Source organism: Vidua macroura, chromosome 16 (genome assembly GCF_024509145.1).
Source record: "Vidua macroura isolate BioBank_ID:100142 chromosome 16, ASM2450914v1, whole genome shotgun sequence".
Lineage (NCBI taxonomy): Eukaryota > Metazoa > Chordata > Aves > Passeriformes > Viduidae > Vidua > Vidua macroura.
Genome location: NC_071586.1, coordinates 2,838,922 through 2,865,474, shown reverse-complemented (window position 1 = coordinate 2,865,474; position 26,553 = coordinate 2,838,922). Strand labels below are relative to the sequence as shown.

At 52.7% G+C, this 26,553-nt stretch overlaps 3 protein-coding genes and 2 long non-coding RNA genes across 14 annotated transcripts in view; 1 reads left to right on the top strand and 4 right to left on the bottom strand.

The window, feature by feature from the left end:
- Positions 1-146: 146 nt before the first annotated feature.
- HMOX2 (heme oxygenase 2) lies at positions 147-9,201 on the bottom strand. The gene is made up of 6 exons (XM_053991809.1): positions 9,081-9,201; positions 4,587-4,689; positions 2,832-2,949; positions 2,059-2,550; positions 997-1,117; positions 147-915 (listed from the first exon to the last, which is right to left on the bottom strand). The coding sequence occupies exons 2-6, from the start codon at positions 4,664-4,666 to the stop codon at positions 791-793; spliced, it is 936 nt and encodes a 311-aa protein (XP_053847784.1). The 5' UTR covers positions 4,667-4,689; positions 9,081-9,201; the 3' UTR covers positions 147-790.
- A 144-nt stretch (positions 9,202-9,345) lies between these two features.
- On the bottom strand, positions 9,346-14,774 carry LOC128815192 (zinc finger protein 501-like). 3 transcript variants are annotated; one of them, XM_053991679.1, is made up of 3 exons: positions 13,927-14,774; positions 13,608-13,731; positions 9,346-11,180 (listed from the first exon to the last, which is right to left on the bottom strand). In XM_053991679.1, exons 2-3 carry the CDS (start codon positions 13,702-13,704, stop codon positions 9,994-9,996), a joined length of 1,284 nt encoding a protein of 427 aa, XP_053847654.1. In that variant the 5' UTR covers positions 13,705-13,731; positions 13,927-14,774; the 3' UTR covers positions 9,346-9,993. The 3 variants fall into 3 exon arrangements, with proteins under 3 accessions (XP_053847654.1, XP_053847651.1, XP_053847652.1); XM_053991676.1 differs by having other exon boundaries at positions 14,096-14,774; XM_053991677.1 differs by lacking the exon at positions 13,927-14,774 and having other exon boundaries at positions 13,608-13,862.
- Positions 14,775-15,722: 948 nt separating this feature from the next.
- Positions 15,723-17,062, bottom strand: LOC128815194 (uncharacterized). The gene is made up of 2 exons (XR_008439577.1): positions 16,695-17,062; positions 15,723-15,771 (listed from the first exon to the last, which is right to left on the bottom strand). It is a non-coding gene; the product is annotated as an uncharacterized LOC128815194 (long non-coding RNA).
- A 48-nt stretch (positions 17,063-17,110) lies between these two features.
- Positions 17,111-18,899, top strand: LOC128815193 (uncharacterized). Its single transcript, XR_008439576.1, has 2 exons — positions 17,111-17,363; positions 18,802-18,899. It is a non-coding gene; the product is annotated as an uncharacterized LOC128815193 (long non-coding RNA).
- SLX4 (SLX4 structure-specific endonuclease subunit) overlaps positions 18,255-26,553 on the bottom strand; it is a 28,160-nt gene continuing 19,861 nt past the window's right edge. For 7 of the 8 annotated variants that reach the window (XM_053991668.1, XM_053991672.1, XM_053991673.1 and 4 more), the window contains exons 11-16: positions 26,183-26,329; positions 25,148-25,317; positions 21,906-24,364; positions 20,895-20,997; positions 20,223-20,675; positions 18,255-19,632 (exon numbers count right to left, since the gene is read on the bottom strand). In XM_053991668.1, coding sequence (XP_053847643.1) covers positions 19,272-19,632; positions 20,223-20,675; positions 20,895-20,997; positions 21,906-24,364; positions 25,148-25,317; positions 26,183-26,329 — 3,693 coding nt within the window. In that variant the 3' untranslated portion in view covers positions 18,255-19,271. Of the gene's footprint in view, positions 19,633-19,846; positions 19,968-20,222; positions 20,676-20,894; positions 20,998-21,905; positions 24,365-25,147; positions 25,318-26,182; positions 26,330-26,553 lie in introns of all 8 variants that reach the window. The other variant, XM_053991674.1, reaches the window with a different exon arrangement.

Below are 26,553 nucleotides of genomic sequence, written 5' to 3'. Positions count from 1 at the left end.
ACAGTGGGTGCCAGGGCAGGAGTTTTATCAGGGACTGCATGAGTCAGAGACAAGAGTCAGTGTAGGATGGCACTCCCCTTTCTCCCCCTTAACCCCCTCCCCAGCCTCCCCATTCTCACAATGATGTGCTTTTGGCTTCCCCCAGCTACAACATTGCGACTTTTTATTCCAGTCAAGGCTTCAGGAAAAATAACCAACAACCAACCCTCAACCCTGAAGTTGCACAATACACATCTGTCACCTCCATACCCCACCATGGTCCTGCCCCCATCCCCAGGGAGCTTTCTCCAACAAGAGTCAGACTTGGTTCCTAGGACATTGCACCAAACAGGACACTCCTTTGAGCTAACAGCCCCATGGCACAGCCTCAGCTTCTCAGGGTACGAAAGCAACTGCTTGTTGTTTGAAAGGCTGATGACACATTCTGCAGATGCAACCCAGGGCAGGAAACCCCCTCCAGACACTGCTTCAGGGATGGAGATGAAAAGCCAAGCACGTGAAGCCTTTGCCAGGACAGGACAGGACATCTCTAGCCTTAAAAGCTGCCCCAGCCTGGGCAGGGCAGTGCTGCAGTGGAGTCCTCACCCCCTGGCACTGACCAGTCCCATGCACTAGTCAGCTGAAGACGTTGTGTTACAGCAGAGTGCATGGAGGCTTGGACAGTCCCACAGGATTCCTGTTTATTTCCTTACTCCACTCTGCAGCCAACTCACCACCAGCAAGGGAAAGGTCGGAAAGCAGGCAGGGCACATCTCTCCCCTTGCCCCCAGGCAGAGCCACACTGTGCCCATCACAGGATGTACCAGGCTGCAGCTCCTGCTGCCACGGCCATGCAGGCTGCCAGCACCAGCTGCACCAGGGGCTGCCTGGCCAGGCCCACAGCAGCGTGGAAGGGGCAGCCGGGGCTTGCCGTGCCTGCAGGACACAGAAAGCACCGTTAGCACTGCCAGTCCTGTGCCACACGCCCGTGGCAGCCCCCTCATTGCCACCACCTACCCAGTTTGTCTGCATAGTAAGGGCATTTGCGGATGTCTCCTTTTCCGTCATGGACTGGAAAGCCTCCGTCTTGGGCTTCTTCTGCCAGCGACTTGCCGATCTTGTCCAGCTCATCAAACACCTGCAAGTGGTCACAGTGAGCACATGAAGCAGGTGGAGCCAGGCAGCTCTCAGCCAGACCCCTGCAATCATCTGGGGAACAGGCAAGCACCACTCCTGCTTCCCTGTCCCCAGACACCTTTCGGGGCATCCACTGCAGAGATGGGGTGACACCTGGCACATGTTGCAGCTCCAGGAAAGCACAGCCCATCCCAAGAGCATTCAGTCAGAGCCAGGAGCAAGGCAGCACCACCCTGCTGCTCACTTCCAAGCCTGCTGTGGGTGGGAGTGTGGGGCAACATGCTCTCCCCTCCCTGCTGCAGAGCCTCGGAGGATCCCAGCTCCTGCAGTGGTCAGGCAGCCCCTCTCGCTGCCATGGGATTCCATGAGGATCCTGACAAAGGAGCCAACCACACCTCACCGTGTTTCTGGCCAGTTTAAATCACACTGACCTGCTACAAGCACAAGATTAAAACTTCCATCCAGTAGCTAAATCTGTGTTCATCCCCTGGGGCAAACGGCAGCTCAGTCAGGTTTGATGAGAGGCAAATGCTATGGGAGGAACAGGAGGCTCCAGACATTTTGACCATAGGGCAACAAGTCAGACCTGAGACAGGAGATGAATTGTCACCAGGGTGGTGCAGCACACTCAAACTGTTTGAAGCTCTCTTGGCACAAGAGCTCCTTCCCCTCACTGCTTCACAGCCACACAGCCTGTGGGAATCTTCAAGTCATATTAATTTTGCCTTAATCAAAGCACTTGGCTGGGGTGTTGGAGCATGGGAGGAATTCCTGCCTGAAGTTAGTGAAAGAGCTAGTTCAACCAGAATCCCAACCCCTCAAGGAGGGGCTGCAGTGGTCTCAGCCCCAGACCACTGACTGGGTGAGTGATGTGACTGAATTAACCTGGGCCAGACCTAAAAGCTGCAGCACCTACAGGAGATCAAGGGGTTTGTTTAGTACCTGCATGTTAAATCTGAAGGCTTTGTTGGCCTCTTCCACAATCCTTTCCTTGGTGTTCTTGTCGAAGTCCAGAGCATTCATTCTTGCTCTGTAAAGCTGCTTGAACTTCTGTGCATTGGAAATATTGTCGAACATGTAGAATTGGATCCCTTCCTCAGTACTGGGCAACTTCAGGGCCCTCTGGGCTACCTTCTTCAGCACCTGGCCACCTGAGAGGTCCCCCATGTAGCGTGTGTAAGCATGAGCCACCAGCAGCTCTGGCTCGTGTTGTCCCACATGATGGATTCTGTCCACATATTGCTGAGTTGCCTCTGAACACTGGATCTTTTCTTTCCAGTCTTCCCCATAGAAATATTTGAGGTCTTTGGCCAAAGCTTCTCTCCGGTGGAGCTCTACGGGGAAATACAGAGGAGCAAAGACTGGGTTGTCCTTGTTGCGATCCATCTCCTCTTCCAGAGCAGAGTAGGTGAAGTAAAGGGCCACGGTGGCCAGCTACGGACAGAGCACAGCTCATGTGAGAAGCTACTCACTAGATGGGCACAACTCAGTCTCATGACTACTCCTGCCTACATGGAATTGGGGTAAACAAGAGCAAACCCCCAGGCCTGGCACAAGCCCAGCCTGGAGAGCCTGTACCAGGCAGGCACTGCTTGAAGGAGCAAAGACTCTGCTCTACCTACCACCATAGCACCCCCAGGGCTGTGGGGCTCTGCCTTGCAGTTTGCATCAGTCACTGGGTGCATCAAAGAGATGGGGAGCAGAGCAACACCCACCTTGAAGAGCTCCTTCTTGATGCGGCCCTTGAGGAAGTCCTTGACAAACTGAGTGTTCTCGGCGCGGTCGTGCGATTCCTTCGTCCCCTCCTTCAGCAGCTCCGAAAGGTCCATGGGGCTGCGGGCAAACAGGAGAGCTCCTTTCACCCCACTGCCTCTCGCAGCAATGAGTTTATCCCTTCTGTGTTTGGAGGGATCCCCCACCATCTACCATCCCAGTTCAGAGAATGTACCAGGTGGGATGCTCAGGCCACCCCGCAGGTTGAGCTGGCACCTGCTGGAAGAAGCAACAGGGTGGCAGCAGCCCATGTGCCAACCAGACTTGCCACTCCAGGAGGGCTGGGGCTTACCAGGGGCTCTGGCCAAGGATGCTGAAGCAACTGCCAAGGACCTGCTGATCCCTGCACCCTGACTTTTGCTCTCATCCACATGAGCCCAACTGTAGCCTTGAGTATATGGGGAGCAACAATCAGGGCAGGCTAAAGGGCATGGGGGCCTTGGTGGTATCTTCTGCCAGAGAAGAAACAAGGCTCAGGTAGGTTTCCCAACTTAAATATCAACTGCTGGTGAAGAGATGAGAGCTGAATGGCAAAACAGGGCAAGAACCCTTAAAAAGTTTATTTCTGCTGCATCACACTGGTTTTTCAAGTTTCCATAAGGTGTTTGTTTTGAAAAAGACCCAAAACATTAACATATATGATTTTAGGCTACAGGCACTGCACCTACCTGGACACAGAATGAACTGGGTTGGAAAAGGCCTTTGAGATCACCACGTCCAACCTATGACCTAACACCTCCTCATCAACTAAACCCTGGCACTGAGTGCCACGTCCAGGCTGTTCTTAAACACATCCAGGGACAGTGACCCCACCACCTCCTGGGCAGACAATTCTAGTGCCCAGTCACTCTTTCAGTGAGGAACTGTCTTCTGTCATCTAACCTAAACTTCCCCTGGTGCAGCTAAAGGCTGTGTCCTCTCATCCATTCTGTCAGTGGTTGCCTGGGAGAAGAGACTGACCCCCACCTGGCTGAGCCACCTTTCAGGTACAATATCAGGACACTGGTACAGTATCGACACACACACTCACTCAAATCATGCCAAAGTGCACCTTACAGTTTTTATCACTAGTTTGCTACAGCTACCACACTTGTCTTAGCTCTAAGAGAGACTTTGAACACTCCAGACCCACTGAGTGTGCCAGCAGAGCCAGCAAACATTGACTTCTCATGAAGCTGAGCCTGTCAAGTCAAAGAAATTGACCAGCCTGTCCTGTTTTCCAAGTCTGAAGCCTTAGTTTTTAGAACATGTGTGTTAATTTGTTTTTCAAGTAACCTCCTAGAAAATGTCCTTCCCTAGACCTGGGTATTCTGCAAAGGCAAGAGCTCACCAGAGCAGAGTTCACTTCTAGAGTCAGTTTTCAAAACAAGAAGCCTGCCCAGAAAGTAATGGAAAACTGGCTCCCCTTGGTCAGGAAGACACAAACACAGCTGCCAAATAGTCAAAGTGTTTCTGAAATGTGATTTTCATAGTAGAGACAACAACAACTGTTTGTTGTCATCCCTGCCAGATCACTCTTTCCCATCCCTTCCACCCTTACAATACAGTTTGACTAAAGATTTCACAGCACATGTATTTGATTGATCACTTATTGGGGTCCCTCACTTCTTTCAGATGAGAAGAATCATTCCTTTACCTGGTGGATCTCTTACCTTGCCCAAGGCATTGTCTGTGCCATTGTGTAGGACAGAACTCACCTGACAGCACCATCTTCTGTTTCCTCATAGTGCAAAATGTCTTCCTCTCCCCCCTCCGGGCTCTCCAGGGCTGATGGCATTGTGGTCACTGCTGGGGATCAGTCTGAAAAGCAAAATCAGAGAGGGGTTTTCAGGGGAAGCTGCCTTAACAAAGGGATGGGTGTGAAATGCTGAACAGTCCAACCAGGAGTTCTCTGAGCAGCCCTACCAGGCAGGGCAGTGAGGAGCAGCCTCTGGCTGTTTCCACCTCACACCAGGCACTTCCAAGGATGCAGATTTGCCTGTTCAGTTCAGCCACTTCAGGTGAACCTCAACACTGACACCCAGTTAAAAACATTAAACACAGCAGCCTGCATTCTGTTTCCCCCTTCAGGATGGCTCCTGGCTGAAGATGAGACCTCCACGTTGGGAATCTGCACTGGACTTGTGAGCAGGCAGCTTTCCCCTGGTGCTACCAAATATTTCCCCCAATGTCACACTCTGAGCAGAGTAACTGGTAAGGGAAGACCCTCTCCTTCACTCAAGAGGAAGAACAAACTACATTTCCACACCAGTACAGAGCTTCCCTGGAAGTAAGCAATAGTGAATTAGGCCAGCAGAGCTCTGAAGTCAGGGGAAGCAAGAACATTCCCTATGACAGAATAGAGGAACTTCCAAAGCAGAGGCAGATTTCACTGCTCTGCCTTTCCTGGGCCACTCTCCAAGCAGAGTGAGCTGCAGACAGCTCCTGCTCCCACTCACACCCTCCTCTCCTGCCTGGCAGAATTTACTTCAAATCCCGTAAGTAACTGGGTTTCCCCTCCTCATTTGCAAAAGGAAATAAAATCTCCTTGGATGTAACAGGATGCACAAGCCTCACCCAGGAGCAGGAACAAGCCACACCTGGATTACATTGGCTGGGCACAGAAATCCAAGCACCTCATTTATAAAATGGACCTGTAATCAGCTTTGTGCAGAGCAACACCACCACCACCTTTCAGGCAGCCTTGGGAGAGGAGCAAGGAGCCAAGCTGATGCTGGCTCTTCAGAAAGCACTCACCAAGGGAACCATCCTCATGCTTCCCACTTCAGTTCAGCCCCCCTCTACTGGGCTGCATCCATGGATTCACTGCTCAGCCCACAGCTGGGGACTGGGAGAGCCAACAAGCAGCTGCCTGGAGCTGGTCAGCACAGGGCCAGCACTGGCACAGCAGCTCACACAAGCACACCAATTAGAAATTAATTGCTGTCCAGTTCCTCACCCCAGAGTTTCTAAGCCCTGTTTCACAGCCACCCTCAGTGCTCTCCACACCCCAACCAGGAGCCAGGGCTGAGCCCCATCCTCGATGCAGCACAAGGCTTGCCCCAGCTCAGGCACAGCACCTGGTCTGGGGGATCATCACCAGGTGAAGGTTTCCCCTGTGATCACAGAATCTTTATCTTTCCTGGGACAGAGACTTCCCCAGGGAAAGACTGGCCAAGTACATTGCTTTGTGATGCCAGGAGCCCAGGCTGGGACAGAAGTCATTCAGGGTTATATGGGGTGGCAGCCCTACAATCTCCCCCCCCCCCCTCCCTTGACATGGCACCATGCAGCCTCCCCAGCCCAGGAAAAAGGTCAGGCCAGAAACCAGCTTCAGGTGCTGTGCTGTCTGTGTGATCACTCACCAGGCAGCTCAACTCAGGGACCCATCTTCACTCCTCACACAGCTTCAGAGTGGGGAAATGCCCACTGTGGGGAAGGGAAACCAAAGCACAAAGGCAGATGAGCCAGCTGAGCTCAGCCAGGAGCCTGCCGTGGGCACAGGAGGAACAGCACACTCGCCACCTGCCAATGTCACCAGGTCTGTGACACCCTGCCTGCTCCGCTCATGGCAACCCAGGACCTTCTCAGGAGATGCAGATCCCAAAATGAAACTAGACAAACTAGTTCCAATTTATCTTATACTCACAGAAAGCCAGAGGCCTGGAGGTGAGGTGTGCTGTCTCCACATGCCTGAAACAGCCACCCGTACAAAGCAGCAGGTGAGAGCAGTGCTGCAGAGCACTTGAGCCACACATCCCTTGGGAGAGGCCTGAAGGCTGACATCAAATCCAGCCCAAGGGAACACACCAGGTCAGACCTCAGAATTAGTGGTTAACAGCAGCAATGGCTCAAGGTTCCCCGTGGCCAAAGATGGCCCTGAGATCATCACACTGCTCACTCATCAGAGCCTCCACTCCCACAGCCGGAGCACGCTCGTGTTCACACAGGAACTCGGTTCTCTGTGTCACACAGAGAACCTAGAGGGGTCTCAGAAGCCTCCACCCAACCCTGTTATTGGTGTTGTAGAAGCACAGCCAATGAGAATGGCGAATGACTGTTCCAGGAGCACAGTCTGCTGTTGGTAACCCCTGCTCCCATGCAAAAAGTCACTGAAGGCCTTGGGTGCATTCTCAGACTTGTGTTTCTCCTGGCATGTTTTGCAAGGCTCAGCCTGACAAGTTCTTCTCTGTGGCAGTGGTAACACCAGTCCCTGTAGCCCCAGGTGAGGGCAGAACTTGTGCAGGAAAATGTGGAAGCTGAGATTTTTCCCGATATAGTCTCTAGCACAGACACATCCCCAACAAGACAAGTCAGCACAAGCCCCATCCTTCCCCGTGCTGGGTTACTGCAGAACTGGGAGGAAATGCAGTCAGAGCCACTGTGTCCCATACCACCACACACTGCTGCTTTTACTTAAAAACTGGCAACTGCAAGCCCCAGTTCATGGTCACAGCCCTGGTTTCCCTGCTCCTCTGAAAGGGGCATGTCCCACACGCCAAGGAGGAGGCTCAGGCAGTGCCACCTCCTCTGCAGAGGCTGGAACGCCACCTCATTTGCTGCAGGGAGCTCTGCTCATCCAGGACCTGGCTGATGTTCAGGGTACCTCCCAGTGCCCAGACAGAGCCTGCCTGGGAGCAATCCAACAGCTACCACTTGGGATTGCAGGGCTGGAGAGTAGGGAGGAGGTTTGCTACAGGACACCACAGCATTCCAAACATTTCTTTCCCAATGACAGTGTTCAACGCCCCTAAGAAAACACCTCCACCTCATCTCGATGCATGCAGTTTGTCCCTACACACATCTCCTCACCAAGCAGCACACCCCAGATGCACAGCTGTTCTTCTCAGGGTAGGAAAACATTTAATCCAAATAATCCCAAGCCTTTTGAAGGAAGAAGACACTGCTGCTTCAGGGAAGGAGGACTGGAAGCCCTAGATTTGCTTGGGCACTCTGGAGAAGTCTGGTAACTCACAGGCAGTACAGAGCTCATATCTGCTGTTTAATGTGCATGCAACTTCAAGGCATTTCCCCACACACAGAGCTCAGAGTGTGGTTGGACCTACCATCACTGCAGTGGAAACAAACCCCAGAACCGCAGGCCTAAAGGCTTGAAGAATCATCCCAGAGGTTACCTGGCAATGCCAGCAGGAGAGATTCTCATCTCCATCTCCTTCTGGGGAAGCATTTGGCACTGGCTGCTGCTGGAAATGGAGCCTCATAGACTACATTACCATATTACCTGATTCCAGGAAAGTTAAAGATTTCACCTGGACACAGCCTAAATTTAGGCAGTAATTCAAGTCCCAGACACTTCTAGTGTGCCACACAAATGCTACTTCTGTCTTCTAGAGCTGCAGCCCAGCACCTCAACAAACCAACCAAAGGAAGCTCCTGGTGACCTCAAAGACCTTGTCCAGTTCTGCGCTGTGGTGGTGGCACTTGTGTCAGGCAGCCCATCAAGAACCTATTTTCTCACCCTGGCTATAGGAACAGACAAGGAGTAAGTCAGGGCTGGATCTGGGCTGAGAAAGAAAACATTGTGACAGACATACACAATTATACCACACAGCCTTTGTTCAGCGGTCATGCCGGCTGTCAGCTGTGCATGGGACGGGCCAAGCAGGGCCAGTGACAGGCACTTGGGGCTGCTATGTGCAATGCAGTGCCGTGTGGAGGTGCTGAGGCTTGAACAGGACAATGGCCAATAATGGAAAAGGAGGAATAGCAAGAGGCCTTCGTTTTCCAAGTGCCTCCTGAGCTCTGCAGGACTAAGGAAATCCAAGTGGCCCCGGGTTCCCGAAGCCCCAGGCGTCGCTCCCGAGCAGCCCTGCAAAGTCACTGCGGGGCTCTGAGGACCCAGTCAGGCACACGCCGCCGGTCGCTGGGCAGGCGCTCGCTCGTGGGGACACACGGCAGGACCAGGGAGGGCCGAGAACGGCCGGCCCGGCGGGTGGGCAGCGCCCGGCCCCGCCGGGGCACACGGCTCGGAGCTGTGGGCCCGAGCGGCCCGGCCCGCGCCAGGGCGGTCACGTCGGCCGCGACAGCCCCGGGCCCCGGCGGGCAGCGGCGCGGAAACACGGCTCTGAGGCGGTCCGGGAGGGCTTCCCGGCGCACCCGCCGGGAGCGGGCAGAGCCCCCGCAGAGGGAGTCCCTTGGGAGGGGGACGGCCCCGGGCCGGCCGTTGCCATGGGGACGCGCCGCGCACTCACCGCTGCTGCCGCCGCCCTCGGCCCCCGGCGAGAGACAAAGGCCCGCGCGGCCGGCCCGGCTTTATGGCCGAGGGGGCCCCGCGCGGCCAATCGGGAGCCGCGCACGGCACGCGCCGGCGGTTGGCGGAGGGGCCCAGACGCCGCGCGAGGGCTCCCCCCTCTGGAGGCGGTCGGGGCGCGCGGCCGCGCACGCGCAGAAGCCGCCGATGGGTGGGGGCGGGCGGGAGTCACGTGCCGGCCTCGGGCTCACCTGGCCGGCCCCGCCCAAGGCCCCGCCCCCGCAGGGCGGCCGGCGCGCCAACGCGCGCATGCGCAACCAACGCCGCGCCCTGGCAACCGGAAACGGCGGCCGAGAAGGAAAGATGGCGGCAGCGCTGCGGTATCGGCGGCTTTATTGGCGGCTGCAGCCACGGCACCCAGCGCAGCTGCCGCCCTGCAGGGCCGCGGGGACACGCGGACAGCCAGCGCAGGGGGCCGACGGCACCAGGCCTTGGACTTCTTTGGGCTGCGGCTCCAGCCCGTGGGCTGAAGGAGGGAGCTCAGCGCCTCTGAACACAGATCAGGAGCTTTTGTTGACTTTTTTGTTGCAGGCTCCAAGATGGTCCGTGTGCTTCATTCTATTAATTGTCCACATGTGGTCACAGAGTCATTTACCTTCCTCTGAAACACGCGAAGCACATTCCAGCCTTTTCAAAGCACGTCCTTTCTCTCCCAAGAGCTTTCCCTCCGAGCAGCACCAACTGCCCGTGCTGTGTCCGCGCTCCTCTGCAGACCTCCAGCTCTTCGCGCTGGCTCTCCCCTCTTTGCACCTCTCTCCTTTAGGACTCGTTCTCATCAAAGAAAGAGCCTTCCCGCTCCGTGAGCAGGGCAGTCAATGGATGAACGGAGACACCGGGGCCCCGGGGATCAGAGCCTAGGGCTGCCCCGTCCTGTGGACGTGCCGGTGCCGCAGGAGCGCGGAGCGCACGGCGAAGCCCCTCCCGCACTCGGCACAGGCGTAGGGCCGCTCGCCGGTGTGGGTGCGGCGGTGCTGGGTGAGGTGGGCGCTCTGCCTGAAGCTGTCCCCGCAGTCGGCACAGGCGTACGGCCGCTCCCCGCTGTGCACCCGCCAGTGCCGCAGCAGGGCCGACCTCCACAGGAAGCTCTTCCCGCACTCCCCGCACTGGAAGGGGCGCTCCCCGGTGTGGAAGCGGCGGTGCTGGATGAGGTGGGAGCTCACCGTGAAGCTCTTCCCGCACTCGGAGCACCCGAACGGGCGCTCGCCCGTGTGGAACCGGCGGTGCTGTGTGAGGGCCGAACTCACGCTGAAGCTCTTCCCGCACTCGGAGCACTTGTACGGCTTCTCCCCGGTGTGCACCCGCCGGTGCTTCATGAGCTCGGAGCTCTGGCTGAAGCTCTTCCCGCACTCGGCGCAGCCGTAGGGCCTCTCCCCGGTGTGGACGCGCCGGTGCCGCGCCAGGGCCGAGCTCACGCTGAAGCTCCTCCCGCAGCTGCCGCACGTGTAGGGCCTCTCCCCGGTGTGCACTCGCCGGTGCTGCACCAGCTGGGAGTTCCCGCAGAACCTCTTCCCGCACTCGGCACACCTGAAGGGCTTCTCCCCGGTGTGGGTCACCTGGTGGCGGAGCAGCTTCGAGCTCACGCTGAAGCTCTTCCCGCACTCGGAGCACTCGTAGGGCCTCTCCCCCGTGTGCATCCTCTGGTGCCGGATGAGATGGGAGCGCTGCCGGAAACGCTCCCCACACTCGCTGCAGGGGAAGGGTTTCTCTCCAGTGTGGATTCTCTGGTGCTGGATCAGGTTGGCACTCACACGGAAGCTCTTCCCGCAGTCCCCACATATCATCAGTCTCCCCACAGAGGAATTTCTCTGCTGGACAACATCTGGCAACTTCCTGAAACTTTTCCCATGCAGCATCACTCGGCTTTGCTTCTTCTCCAGAGGTCTCTGAACCCTTTCTGACCTTTGTGGGATGACTGGGTCCTGTGCAGGACTCTGGGAATTGTTCTCCTTGGAGAGTCCTGAGAGTGAAACCTCCAGCTCTCCTGGCCCAGGGATGCCTTGGTGGGGATTCTTCTCTTTTTTGATGACAATCCCATCTTCAGCTGCAATAAAATGAGAATCCAGATAGAAGTCACAGACAGGAAACTTTAGACAGGGGAAATCAAAAGGGATCAAATTCTAAAGATTCACCAGATTGACTCTTATAGAAAGGTCTGATATTTCCCTTCAAACTACACAGTGGATTTCTCAGTATGTTCACAGGAACAAACCCTGGGAACAGCCCTGTGTGCTCTGACAGAACCTGAATCCACTGAAATCACTGGCATATTAGAGGTGAAAGCTTAGTGCCTGAACAGGAAAGATGGCTGCTCTTCTAGGATATCTGAAAAGTTATTAAAAACTGAACTGAGAATCATGGAAGTGCCACAAAGAGCTGTCCTACTCAGCAGAACAAATGCAGATCTGCTGGTGCTGCAGAGAGAGGCACTCCCAAAGGAGGCACCAAGGGATGAAATTAGGCACCTCAAACGCGCTTATGCCAGACTCAGAGGCAGAAGAAAGGCAACTTTATGCTCCCATGGATGCATGGGAGAGCACGCACAACTGGGAGGAGGAAGTGCTGTCTTGGAGCAGGAGAGACACTGCAGGGCTAAGAAAGAAGACTCCAGAATTACAGCCCAGATGACCTAAGTACACATCTGATCTTCCTCTTTCTGGGCAGTGTAAGAAAACATCACAATGTGATTTCACAGTGAACTCCTGAGATGCCTTTTAAAGTAGTTTGGTGTGACATTGACATTTGATACCGTTTTCCTTAAAATTGTTCCATGAGAATAAACTGGAACTTTGATAGCCATGTGTCTGCAGCTACTCCATCCAGGTGGCATCTGGAGGAAAAAAGAAGAGGGACATCCAAAGACAGGATAAGGACATTTCTGGCAGCCCAGCCTGAAGCCCTTGCCCTGTGGGTCAGACTTGCTGAGCAGACAGTGGAGCCTGGGAAGTTGCTCTGTTGCTGTTGTCTGTAAAAGGTTTGATCACAATCACAATGACAGAACCTTACTGGAAGTGTTTTAAGTGAAAGAAGAATAAGTTCACAATGCTCAGAAATTCATACTGGAAGTATAAGACTGAAGTGGCAAAAATTAATAAGTAAGCAAGAAAGGAAGAGTGTGTTTTTTCCTCAGCCCATGCCAATTTGGGTTGATCTCAAGTCTCTGATATGCCCAAGACTGCCAGTGCTAAGATCTGAGTCAAGCTCCAGGTAAGCAGACTAAGTGCAGACACTGGGAAAAAAACCTAAGTATCACCTTAAATATATCCTTGGATATCTTTCTTAAGAGAATCCACTTGGAGTTCTTCAGAGATGTCACCAATTTTAGCAGAAGGAAGCTCTGGAGTCCAAAGGCATTCCCAAAGACATTCATCCTCCACCAAAAGTGGTAAGGAAACTCAGCTGCCATGGGATGAATGACCTTCATGAGGTGGGAAGGAAGGGAAAGGGGAAGTACTTATGATTCTGCTATTCAGACACAAAGGCTGACTATGAACTGTGTCAGAACCTGATGATACTGACCAACCAGGTGACAGGGGAATGACAGAGGACATTCACTGCAGGTCAACAAAGAAGTGCAGAGGGGAACAGCCTCTGTACCAGGAGCTCCTCTATGGATGGGCCTAGGATGTTCTTGATATCATTCTGGAATAGCCCCTTGGAGCAGATGGATGAAAACTGCAGCTCCCAGGCAGACAAAACAGCTCATCAAATGTTAATGACTGTCAGGGAAAAACAGAGACTAAAGACAATGTAATTGTGCCCTTGCAGCTCAAACCCCACAACTTGACTTGGCAGGGATGGATCCTCCATTTCAGAAAAATTCCAATGGAGCTGAGGGAGATACAGAGCATGACATGAATAATAAAAGGAACAGCTTCTGCATTGGAGATAAAAGGTGCAGCTGATAGGGGTATTGCAGAAGACTATGAAACCACAAGTGGCCCATGGGGTGGGTGGGGATCCCTCCTGCACCATCTGCTCTGAATTAAGAACAACTGACATGAACTGAGCTATCAGAAGGCAGCTTCAAAGCAAACTAAAGAAGGCAACTCACAAAGCAGCTGAATATGCTGTGGAACTACTGGCTGTAAGCTGTCACAGATGCTAAAACATGTACAACTTCAGGTGACAAGAAAATACAGAGAGAGCTGTGAGATACTGAGACAATGCATGTCTGCTTCAGTAGTTTCTGAAGTCACAGAGTGCCAGGGCCTGGGAAAGCACCCAGGAACACACAACTGCCTGTGCCTTCTCTGGGACCCAGCACTGGCTGCTGCTAGGGACCACTGGGAGGACAGTGGTCCATCCTGGTACCACCAATCCTATGCATTCTGGTAGGTCTGGGAATCCTGGAGTTTTTCTCACCAACAGGTTGACAGACGTGCTGGGTTAATGGTCAGACTCCATGATCTCAGTGAGCTTTTCCCAACTTTAGTGATTGATTGATTGATTGATTGTACCATCCCCTTACCTGCACAAGTGCTGCTCAGCACTGTCTCGGACTTCCCTCGGTAGGCGCGGAGGTGGCAGAACCACAGTTCCTCCTTGTGGTCCATGTGGGAGATCATTTCCAGCTGCTTTCAGGGGACCTGCTCCTGCGGGTCAGACAGGCCGGCATTTACCCGACCGAGCAGTGGATATCTCTGCGGGGGTGCACCAGAGCCCCTGAACCGCTGCGGACCCGCGGGGGCTGGGGGGGCCGGGAGGGAACGAGGGGGGCAGCGGCGGCGGGGCCTGCCGGGGGTCCCAGCCTCGCCGGTGTCCGTCCCGGTCCCGCAGCTGTCCTTGACCCAGCCCCGCCGTGTCCCGGTCCCGGTCCTGCAGCTGTCCCCGACCCAGCTCTGCTGTGTCCCGGTCCCGGTCCTGCAGCTGTCCCCGACCCAGCTCTGCTGTGTCCCGGTCCCGGTCCTGCAGCTGTCCCCGACCCAGCCCCGCCGTGTCCCGGTCCCGGTCCCTCACTCGCGCTCGGCTCCGCTCGGCGGCTCCGCGGCCGCTGAGGCGCGGTCACGTGACGGCCAATGGTGGCCAATGGCGGCGCCGCGGGCGCTGAAGGCGGCCCGGGATGATGGCGGCGGCGGCGGCGGGGCTGAGGTGGCGGCGGTCTCGGCCCCCCTGAGGGTTCGGGACCCATCACCTGCTGCCCGCTCCGTCCCGAGCCTTTCCCCCGTGTGCTGGCCGAGCCGCCACGGCCGCCGGGGGATTTCCCTAAGAGACTTTAGCAGGGCTTCAGGCGGGAAGGGAATGCCCGCCCCGGGGGAACACGGAGCCTTCGCTGCAGAGGCTCAGGGAACAAGACGCGATGGCAGCCAGCACTTTCTGAGGGAGGAACATTTCCAAAGGACACCAGAGCAGAACTGTGGAGACCTGCATCTGAGCTCCATGTCCTTCCAGGACAGGGGTGCCAAACCCGGGCACTTGTCAGGGGCTGGAGCCACCCAGGTCTCGAAAGTGTTGTGAAGGGAGCAGTGGGATTGTGCTGATCTTGGGCATGAATCTGAATTCTTAGCAATCACACATGGTTTGGGTTGGAAGGGACCTTAAAACCCAAACCATTTGACCCCGTGCCTTGGGTAGGGACACCTTCCACTATCCCAGGTTGTTCCAAGCCTCATCCAACCTGGCCTTGAACGTTTTCAGGGATTTGGAGTCCACATCTTGCCTGGGTAATCACAGGGATGGCTCTGCCAAAGGCTGCATCACCTCTCCCAGGCACTTTGTGTTCCCTTAGACATCTGACATAAAATGCCTCCAGAAGAAATTTTATAATGGAACGATAGGGAAAGCAAACCAGCGCATTTGAAACGCGCTTTCTGAGCAGCTCCAAGTCCCCTTGAAGAACTGCAGGAAGGATTGCTCTTGGATTTATCCCTTCCATATCTAAACGCTGGCACTCTTAAGTGTGGCTCTGTTGGCCCAGTACAAGGGAAAGGCACTGCAGTCACCACTCTGGGCTTTACAGCATTCCCATATTTTTTTTAGTTCAGTTGGGCCCTCCAAGGGTCTTGACCACGATGAAGGATCGCAGCCACTCATGACATGCTGTCAGACAGGGTGACTGTGCTCACAGAGCTGTGCCTGTGTGACAAAACAGCTCTTTTCTCACATGCAGAATTATTTCATAGGCATCTGCAGCACAGCCTTTCAGAATAAACCTACTTAGGCTGGTTTTTTCAATACACAAACTCTTATGGAGTATCCCAAATCAATCCCACTGCTCATTTGATTGTCAGAGCAAATTTAGAAGTTCACATGGTGCACACATAAGACAGAAACCTTGTGCAATGACAATACCATTATTTTAAATGAAAAAAAAACAAAAAAAAAAAATCCAACAAATACCTTAGTTGATTATTTTTGGCAGCATTCAAAGTGTTAAAAGCAATGGAAGTATAAAACTAGTTTTGGTAACTTACTACACAGTTGGAAATAAAGAATTTTGACAGTGTATCTTCCAAGACAAAGGAGCATGTTTTAGGAATGTATAACCAGGGAAATATCTACAAATTGAATTGTGTGGCAACACCAGAGTTAACTCAGGCAGGCCCACTTTGCTCAGGGATTAATGAAGCAGGAGAATGAGACAGGATTCAGATAATTTGCAGTGTATTTGAGGCATGTCCTTGTAGTCTTGAAGGCTGCAAAAGATTTTAAATCCTTTTCTCATAATCTATGAAAACTTTTGGAATTACATTTTGTTTACATCAGCAATAAGGAGGCATCAAGGCAAGCATCTACAAAGGAGTCAGTTTCAAACCCTGACAGCAAAGAGATGTGGCATTAAAATTTAATTTTTTTCCCCCACATAGTAAAGTGTTTTAAGACATTATATGATTTGAATGATTATAATTTATATCCATTGAACTGGGATGCTGCCTCCAGTGAAGGTAAAGATGTAATAATAGATCACAAAATCTTTGATTGTTGATAATTGTCTTACCTAAAAGCAGAACAAAAATATTGGGAAGGGATATCTGTATTCCCATGTTAAGACTGATTATTAAGACTGAAGCTTTTCCACGTGTTAGGTGTGTACTTGAGAGAAATACAGGTACACTGATGGAGCAGCATCAGCTGAAAGGCCTGTCCTTCTCAAAATAGTCATTGCAGCCCTTGGTGAGGAAGGTGGGAGAGGAAAAGTTCCATTTCCCTTCCCCAGCATCCCAACCATCAGCTGGACTGTACGCCACGGATCCTCCAGACTTGTGCCAGTGGAGATTTAGACAGGACACTAGAAAGAATTTCTACCTGGAAAGGGTGATTAGATATTGGAATGGGCTGCCCAGGCGGGTGGAGGAATCTCCAATATGGGAGGTATTTTAGGACAGACTGGATGTGGCACTCAGTGACAAGGTCCCTGTCCCAGCCTGTGGCTACCACAGGGCCACTATGGTCACTCTGGTTGTCATGGTGGTGATGGCTAACAGGTTGGACTCAATGACCCCACAGGGCCCTGTTCTGCAGCTCTTTCAGAAACACAGATTTAGGAATGTTAGTAGCAATTGCAAAGTGAACCAAGTTAAAACCAAAGGCCTTGTATGTTTTTCTACAATGTTGCTACCTTAAAAATCAGCAGGACAAACTGTGCTGCAGAACTGAAGATGGAAGTCATAGGGGTGTAAATAGGCACTGCTTGAGAGAGTGGATTGAACCCAGGAAGGAGATGGGTGAAGCATTTGACAGCCCAAAATCAGGGGAGGTTTGGGTTGGACATTAGGAAGAATTTCTTCTCATAAAGAGTAATCAGATATTGGAATGGGCTGCCCAGGTGGGTGGTAGATTCACTGTGGCAGGTGTTCAAGCAAAGCCTGGGTGAGCCACTGAAAGCTCTGGTCTGGTTGCCACGGTGGAGCTGGGTCCCAGGTTGGACTCAGTGATCTCACAGAGCTCTTCCACCCCAATTGATTCCATGATTCTGTGACATCCCGGCCTTTGGGGACAGCAGGTGGCTGATGAGTGTCCCCAGCCCGTCGCCGTGCCCAGAGGCCAGGCAGAAGTGGGCTGGGAAGGACGGGCAGAGCCTGCTGAGGGTGGCAGCTTGGCCTTGAGCAGCACCATGGGCAGCCAGGGGCTCTCCCGGCTGCTGCAGCTCTCGGTGCTGCTGCTCTCGGTGCAGCCACTGGAGCCTTCCAGCCCCGCTGCCGGGGACTCGGGGGCCTGGGATGCGCTTCCCGAGCTCCTGGAACAGCGGGACAGGACGTGGCGCCCATGAGGGAGCCACTGCGGAGAGGTGAGGGAGGGGCTGGGGCCGGTGGGCCCGGCCCGGGGGAGCCGCCAGGGCCTCGGGCCAGGAGGGTGCAGGGCGAGGGCTGAGCGCCCCGCGGGGGAGCGGAGCCGGCTGGGCCCGAGGGCGCTGGGCCCCCGGGGCAGCCCTCGGGCCGAGGCGCGGGGGCAGAGCGGGGCTGAGCCCGCGGCCGGGCAGGAACGGGGCCCGGCTGAGCCCCAGGGAGCCCCGGCAGGGGCGGCCGGAGCTCTGCTTGCTGCAGCCTCGGCCCGGGGCAGCCCGGCCGGGCCCGAGGCTCTCTGTGCAGGAGAGGCAAAGGCAGCGCCGGAGGGCTCAGCCCCGAGGCCCTATGCCCCTTCCACGGCTCCCTGTGCTGCGCTGCAGGAGAGGAGCCGGAGCGCCTCTGGCCGTGCTGCCGGGGCCGCGGCTGCTGCCAGGAGCTGCTGCGGCTGCTGCTGGAGAAGCGGGCCCTGACGAGGCGCTGCCTGCGCCACAGCTCCCGGCAGAGGCAGAGCCCAGAGGGAAGAGGCCAAGGCAGCCTGGCACTCAGGAGAGGAGGAGGCTGCACTTCTCGCCTCTCCTCTGACACTCCAGCTCCAGCTCATCTCTGGGCTGGCTGGACGTGGCAGGGAATGTATGACCAGTGCTGAGCTGGGCACTGCGACATTCCCACACACAGGTGTTAGGAACCCCTTTGTTATTAGGAAAAATAGGTTTCCCCAAAGTCTTCTCCACCTCTAGTTGAAGTTTTTCAAAGAGTTCAAGTTTAGTTTTTTTTAGGCATAGGCTTCCCAGTCATGTTCTCACACCCTAGTTGAAGCTGGGAAGAGTAGTCTAGTTCAATGAAGCTCATGTTTTCTATACAATCCTGTATTTGTTTACTGTTCCATTTGAGAATGGACAGGATTTAAATTGTTTATTGTATATAATGTAAATCAAAAGGAAATTCTGTATCAAAAAAAGAAAACAAAGTCCAACATACAAAGATATCTAAAAATCTGCCCTCTTTTTGTGTTGTGTCCCTGTTTTTCAGTGAGCCTTTGCACACTCAGAACTGCCAGAACAGACAGAAGTGAGAAGTTGTTATGAAGGTCAATATATAAAATACAACAATTTAGGGTCCAAGACTTCTCCAGGAGTCCCAGACATTTTACAACTGGAACCGGTCCAGTTTGGCAATGGGACTGATCCAAGCAGTAGGTTTAGCTCAAGCTGTGAGAAGTGCTGAAAAGTTCCAGTGCTCACTTAAATATTTTCTTAAAGACATCTCTGCTGGGGGCTTTCCCACAACATGGGGTATCAGGGGCACTTTTGGGAGGTGTCACAAAGGGAACAGAACAAACCTCTGCCCTGTTCTGCAGCCATTTCAGAAACACAGATTTAGGAGTTTTAGTAGAGATTGCCAAGTGAAGCAAGAAAAAAAGCCTTTTATGTATTTCCACAGCATTCCCTGCCTTAAAAATCAGCAGTGCAAACTGTGCTGAAGAAGTGAAGATGGAAGTCACAGAAGTGTAAACAGGCAGAGCTTGACAGAGTGGATTGGATCCTGGAACGTGAAGGGTGAAGCATTTCACTGCCCAAATCCAGGGAATAGGTCCTGGCACTGAGGGAAGCACCAGCACAAAGAAAAGTGGGGGGGACCTAAGATCTATTAGAAAAATGGAAAGAAAAGGCACAAGAGTCAAACTGGGTGAAAAGACGTTGAGCTGTGTGCTGAAGGCAGGGCAGCCACGGGTCCTTTGTGCAGCCAGAGCAGATGGCCCGGAACGGGAGTGGGGCTCAGGCCCGTTCTCCGGGATGTCACCTGAGATCAGGCCACGAGGAGCAGCAGTGCTCCACCCATCGCCTGCGGCTGGAGCAGCAGCTGGGAACGGGCTTTCCAGCTGGGCAGCAAGGCCTCCCCGTACAGGATTTTCAGCAGGTAGGGGTGGGCTTCACTCGGTATCGCCTTCTCTGTTTTCTGCTCTCCTTCCTTTTCTGTTCCTGCTCTTTCCGGGCTCTGGCCATGGTAGATGTGATGCACTGAGAATCCAGAAAGTCCAGCAGCTTTGTCTTAGAAATTTTAATACCATTCTGTTTGAGCTCTGCATGCAGATCAGCCAGCTCGATGGGCTCATAGAAGAGAATCCTGTTGTACAGGGCCGTGTTTGAGCGGATGTAGCACCTGACTGCCTCCAGCTTTTCCTCTTCCCGAGCTGCTGCTTGAGATGCTGGAAATTCCTCTTCCTCCTCCTCAGATGTAAAAGCACAGGTTTCAAATCCATTCACAAAGGAACTAAAAGCAGGACGAAACAGACCAGAGGTCAAGGAAAGAACAGGCCAACAAGGACAGGACCAGAGCTCCTGAAATCCCTGATCGTGAAGCCCTATGACTTCCCTCTGGGATCACAGACCCTGCACTACCAGCACCCACAAAATTAATGAGGCATAACATGGCAGGGCTTCTGCAAACTTCCCATCCCACCCAGGACAGTGCTGGTCCAACTCACCCAGCCCAGAGCTGTATGGAATTTCTGGCTCCTGGCAGGTTCTGCCAAGGGGTACTGTGCTGTCCTCTCCCAACTCCAGCTGCAGGTTCTCAGGCAGCATGGAGTGCTCTGTGTCACTGACCTGCAGACCAGGCATACCAGATTTGGGCCTTGCTCATAAGCAGCCCTTTTATGTTCTGAGAATAGTTCAGTGGGAATTAGACTGAAAAGCCAAAGCTTGTTTCTTTTGTAGGAGTGTGCTGACCTCCACGTGACACACTCGAGGAGGTGGCAAGGCAACTAAAGGCCACAGGGACTGTCACCTCTGTTTGCCTCATTCCTACCTCATCTCTGTCCTGCACCCCTGAGTGTTTTGTCTAGGACTTCACTGCCTCACCTCTGTGAACCAAAGGAGATGTCACTTCCATCCACCGAAGAACATGCCGATTCCTGGGATGCCGGGAGCTCCTTGCCATCAGCTGCCAGGCACGCGGATGGCCTTTCCTGCTCTTTGGCTCCTTCTGGGTGATGTGTCACTTTAGTTCTGTCCTTGGGTGCGGCACAGCCTGTTCCATGGGATGCACCATCAGCCTCACCCCTAGGGAGCACTGCAGAAGCCTTGGCAAGCTGCTTCCTCTTGCCCACAACCCTGAGGGCGCCGGTGCGACTCCCGCCCGCAGCCCGGCCTGCCTTCAGCTGCCTCGGCCGTTTGGCCGGGGACTTCTGTGGAAGGGGCTGGGAATGGGAGATTTCATCCTCAAAGTCAGAGTCCCCATCCTGGTGAGTGTACTGGAATATCTCCTTCAGCTTCATCACCATCTGGCGTTTTGGGAGAGCACGGACACCGAATCTGAAAGAGGAAGAGAAGGCGGGAGTTTAAGTTAACAGAAACACGACGCCTTCCATTGTCACAGCTCAGCAAGAGGTTCAGGCCAGGAAGTGCAGCTGGAAGAATGTGACATGATCTCAGAAAGCCCTGGCTGGAGCTTCACCATGGCTCCCCTTCTTTCACACTGCCTGCCAGCAGGTACCTCTTGTAAAGAGCCATCCTGGGGGAGGTAATGCTCACCTGCTCAGCTCCTTCTTCAGCTGCGGGGTCTCCATGATGGAATAAGCTGGCATGGGTGTCACTGGAGTGCTGGGGGACCTGTTGTTCTCCTGACAGGAAGGTTCTGCAGCAGAATGAAATTACTCTGATGAGAATCAGTACAGAAAGGACTTAAAATGGCTGGTATCTTCTCCTCTTAGTGGCAGAAATCTAGTATTATCTAATAATTGTTTAATACTTCCTTATAAGCTGCTTTAGTTATTACTCAGCTTCATATTGGATAGAACAGTCAGCACTTTCCCCCCCTCCTTAATCGGGATACTTGGTTTTCATTGACTTTACATCAGAAAACAGTTTAAACTGGGACATATGTCACATCTGAAAATGAGGCCATTCAGGGCTTTGCTAGAACTGGCAGTATTTAGAAAGCAGTTAAAAACATGTTTACCAAATTCTGTGCAGTGGTCCTTCTCCCAGGAAGCAAATTTCATAACAGAGACAAGATGCATAAAAAAATTGAGCAAATCAAGCTACTGGGGTCTGGAGTTAGATATGGATTTAATGATACCAGTTTACTGATACTGTGAAGCACAGCCAGTCTCACATATCATGTTCTAATCACCCCTTAAACTTTAAACGAGAGTTTAGTATTAATTAAATAATTATGCCATTTAGTATGGCATAATTATTTAATTAGATACTGCAACATCAGTTACATCAATCCACTGGCAAGCAGGCCTGTGTTTTGTTCTGCTTTGGTTGTTTTTTCTCTATCCATGAACCCACAGCTTCTGCAAGGAGTACTGTCACTACCAAAGGACTGGTGACAATGAAACACTCCAGGAATCCCACATTTAGACAGGTTCTTTCCTACAGCAAATGCCTGCACCTTCTTTGTGCCTGGCCCTGCCAACTGCTTTGCATCAAAAAGCCCAAAGACCCTTTCAGTGTGTCAAGTGCATCACAGGTAAGATAATCACTAAAAGCAGTTTAACCTAGCCCAATAAATCTAGTATCAATACAAGCTCTCACCAGGAGTCTTGACAGGATCTGTCAGACCAGCCCCTGCTGCAGCTGCCAACCTCTGAGATAGAGGAAGAATCTCTGGAAGTTCATCTTCCTTCTCTTCTCCATTCCAGTCATCCCAGAGTTTGGAGTCCAGGTAACTGGCTCTGCTGCCCACTGGTGAACATGGCTCAATAGGGCTCTTCTCAGGGCAGTGCAAAGTTGTTCTCCTGCCAGCAGGACCTCCTTGGAGAGGGGTGCTGCCCTTAATTCCCTGCACCTGGACTGGGCTCTCCCCCTGCTCCTGCCAAGAGCCAGGGCTGGGGGTGCTGGCCGTGCTGGTCTTTGCAGGGCTGACCTGCCTGGAGTCACGGCAGTCACCTCTGGCTGGTGACAGATACCCAACGTGCCAGCAGTCATCAACAGGGATTGGGGGCTCCTCACACAGCAGGACACTGCTACCCAGAGAAGGCAGACTTACTTCCCTGTCACTGTCCTCCAGCTCAACCACACTGATGTTGATTTTATCTTCCAGTGGCTGCTCCTGGCACGGAGGCAGCACTGTGGGTAAACCTGAAATACTGGCACATTTGCTTTCCATGTTGGTGTGGCCAGGAGAGAGGAGAACTGGATCTAGTGGAGAAACTGGAAGGGGGTTCTTGGAAAAGGATTCTGCTGCTGGGCTGCTGGGTGGGCTCCTTCCACTGGCCAAGTTCTCCAGAGGCAAATGTTTGTCTGATAACGTTGTTTCAAGACCTTTTATTAAATTTCCAGCCATCTCATGGTTTCTATTACCTGATGCTAAGTTCTTTGTGCTGAGTTTAGATCCTGCACCCTTTAAAGAATTAACACTTGTGACCTGAGTCTGTGTTGAGAAGCTTCTGCTTTTGCTCAGAACTGGTGTTCCTGGCACAAGCCAGGAGCTGTCTGTGCCAGGAGACATTTCATAACTGAGCCTTTTCCCAGGGCTCGGGTTTGGACTCTGTTTGATCTCTGTACAAGCACCTGTTTGTCTGCTGAGAGGAAATTCAGGGGCCACCTTTACATCACGACTTACACACACTGTGTCTGTATTACCACATGAGACCTGGGCTGATCTCTGCTCTGTTTCAGGGACTGATGAATTATGATCAGGTTTCGGTATCTCAGGACCTTGTTCCATGTCTGTACACTTCAGATGCCCAGGGACTTCCACTTTCTTCAGAGCAGAGTCAGACTCTGGCAACTTTCTGCCTTGTTGTAACTCCATTTCATCATCAGAAGAAGATAAAACAATAACATCACCCTCCTTGATCCCCTGAGCTGCAGCATCCTGAGTCCTGCCTGGTGATGACAACACTGGGACATGTGTGTGCTTGTTTGATTCACTGTGAGGAAGCTCTGCTGGAGAAACTGTGATCTCATTTTTTGATGCAGCACCCAGCTCCTTGGCTTTCTGGGAGCGTATTTCATCAGATGGGGATGATTTTTCCTTTTTGTTTTGCTTTGGTGTTGACACATGTTCTCTGGCAAACTTTCCCTCTGATTTTGGAGATGCAGGTGAAGAGCCAAGAGCAGGAAAAAGGGACACATAAGGCTGGGGAGTTGGACTCCTACAAAATCCATTCTTACATGGAGTGCGGTCTTTTTGTGACTTGCTGAACAGAACTGAATCATTAAGACCAACATGTTTTTCACTAGGGGACTTTCCTGATTCTTTGGTAACTTCTTTCACTGGGGAAGGCTCGCAGTGATATCTCTGAGAGGCAGAAAACAAACGTTCATAGCTGTCATTTAGACCAGTATCACCCTGGAAACCAGGAAACTGCTCTTCACAGTGATCTGCCTTGACATGTGAGACCTGAGGTGACCTGGAATCCTTCACATCCTCACATCTCCCAAAAGCCCCTCCTTCATTAGCACCATGGGATGTTCCATCCCATTTCTGAGGTTCACTGTGGCGAGGCACAATAGTGGTCTGTGGATCATTCATGCTCTTGCACCTATTTATATTCTGCATCTTCTCTTCTTGTGCAGACAAATCACATTCAGATCTTTCCACCCTGTTGCCATCCCTCAGATCTTTGAGGCTGTAGCTTACTGAAGCAGATTCAGGTCTCTTTACCTCTTCCTGCTCAGTTTGCTGGTTTGTACCTTGGACTGCCTCAGTGTCACTGCACATGCTGCAGTGTGTTCCCTTGCTCACCTCTCTTTCACCCTGAGCCATCTTTCTCTGAGTTGCAGCAAACTCATAGATTTCCTCCAGCTCTTGTTCTCCCACCTCACTGTCATCCTCCTTCTGGCACTCAGGGCTCAGCATAGCTACTTCTTCCTCATCTTCACCCACCCACACTGACTTCAAGAGGTCTTGGAAGTTCTCAGCTCTGTCCTCACAATCTTCATCATCCCTCACAGAGATAAGATCATCTTCTGAATCCACTCCAGAGGACACCTGGCTCTCTCCAGTGCTGCTTTCACGCTCTGCCATCAGTTCCCTAACATGAAACCTGCAAGGATACAATAGTAAATTAGTATTTTCTCCTCCAGTATTCCTTCCCTATTTGGCTGTCAGATCACTTTTGTGAGCTTTGTAAGGAATTTACATGAGGATCTTAAGTTGAATTTCCTAAGATGCACAAGATCCAGTGTACTCCTGAAATTCCAAATACCCTTTTCCAGGTCACTCACATGAAAGTATCAGGCACATTCTTCCTTTTCTGTGTTTGAGACTGACTACACTAAATCCCCTTGGCAATGGGAAAGTCCCCCCATGGAATGGCTGGGGCTGGATAATATCTGCTATGTGCAAGATTCCTGGCTTTTTTGAGTGACAGGATACCTCTCTATATACATTTGGCAAGCCCCAACCATGTCCCACCCATATCTCAAAAACTGCTCCTGTTTCAAGCTCTCAGTGCATGCCTAGGACCATGCCTGAGAGCATGGCTGACACAACACATTAAAGCCTGAGCATCCAATACATTCTACAAGCATTGTTCAGATGAAGTGAGAATCACATAACAGAAGTTGTGCTCATCATCTTCAACGTCAGCTGCCAACAGACATCCTGAGACAAAACTCAGCCAAAGTCTGCAGAGAATATTCTGAACACAGGAACTCTCATACAGTTTTTCGACTGAGAGCAGCATGTCCTTATGGGCAAGTTCTATTTAAGATGTAGCAAAGCACCATGGAACTTGTAAGCTCCTAAAATTGCAACAAAAGATCTCAAACTGGGGTCTGTGTGGCTGAAAGCCTGAGGGAGTCCAAAACATGCTCAGGGTACACACCTGGCAGCCAGAGCCTGCAGCTGGGGCCGCAGCCCAGCAGGGAAGTTGGTGTCAGCAGCATAGAGGTACCGCAGGAAGGCAGCCACAGCCTCGGCCGACACATCGCTCAGCAGCACCCGGCGCGTCGGCGCGGCCCCGTCCTCCTCCACCACCAACCCCTCGCTGTGCACCTGGGGCAGAGAAAGCAAAGTCTGTTTGCTAATAAAGCAACACAACACCTGTATTCACCCTTGTTCTCATCAGCGCCTTCCATTCACTCGTGCCCAGCCCTGGGACGGGGATGCCAAGGCGGGGTAGTTACACAGAGCTCCCTACGGAACGGGCCATGTCCCTCCTGACCCTATGGCTGCTAACTTTGTTTAAACTACTTGCCTCAGTCACATGCATAAAAGGTGGTCTTCGAGTTCTCCGCTTAGTTTTGCAATCAAATTACTTCCCAGCCCAATTTCCATCCACACCTCTCTGTATGAGCTTCATCTGGTCTGTTTTGAATTTATCTGGAAGCTGCACGGGAGCAGGCTGGGACCTATTCAGCTTAAAATGCCCTGGGAACACAAGAACTCCTTCACTAACCTTGCAAAAAGCACAGTCAGTGCAGGTACCTCCAAAGCAAGAGTGACAAAACCTCTGTGTAGATTATTTTAAAGTACTTCCCAGAAACTTCCTATTCCCTGCTCACACTTCCCAGCCTGGGTGACAGGCAGGACACACCAAGAAGGACAAGGCAGTCTGTGCTTGCACAGGGACAAAAATGCAAGGGCAAGAAGCACTTTGAAAGCTTCCTTCATTGCTCATGGGTGGAATGCAAGGATCCTTGACTCCCCATAGCCTCCCTGAATAAGATAAAGTAGCACATCTTTCACCACTTTGTCAGGATTTATTCTGGTTTCCTAAGCTGAAACACCACTGCAGGTCCCGAGGCATTGCCATTAAGCCCAGCAGTGTTGTGTGCTGGTTTGGGGCACTGGCTGGCTGTGGGAAGGGGCAGTCTGGGCTCTCCAAAGCAGGAGCAGAAGGAATGCCAGCAGCACTCACAGCCTGAGCCGCCGCCGGACACCGCGCGTACAACACGAACAGGTGGGCATAGAGGATGTCCCCGCTGTCCACCTGGAACTGGACATCACTCAGGTGGGGGTTGTTGACCATGGCACCGAAATCTTGAGCCAGCAGCCCGAGAGAGGTCTAGGACACAAAAGGAACACAAAGAGAGGTGTTAGGTTACAGACGTCAAACACTTCCTCAGAAAAATAAGAAGGGAGTAACCCAGTTTATCAGCACTGCTGTGCTGTGGGCCCAGCCTGGACATACCACCTCTGCCTCCTGAAGACAATCATCAGCTTTATGGACTTCAGGTCTTCCACAGGACAAGCTGACAGGTCTGACAAACATTCCTGCTTTGTTTTCCC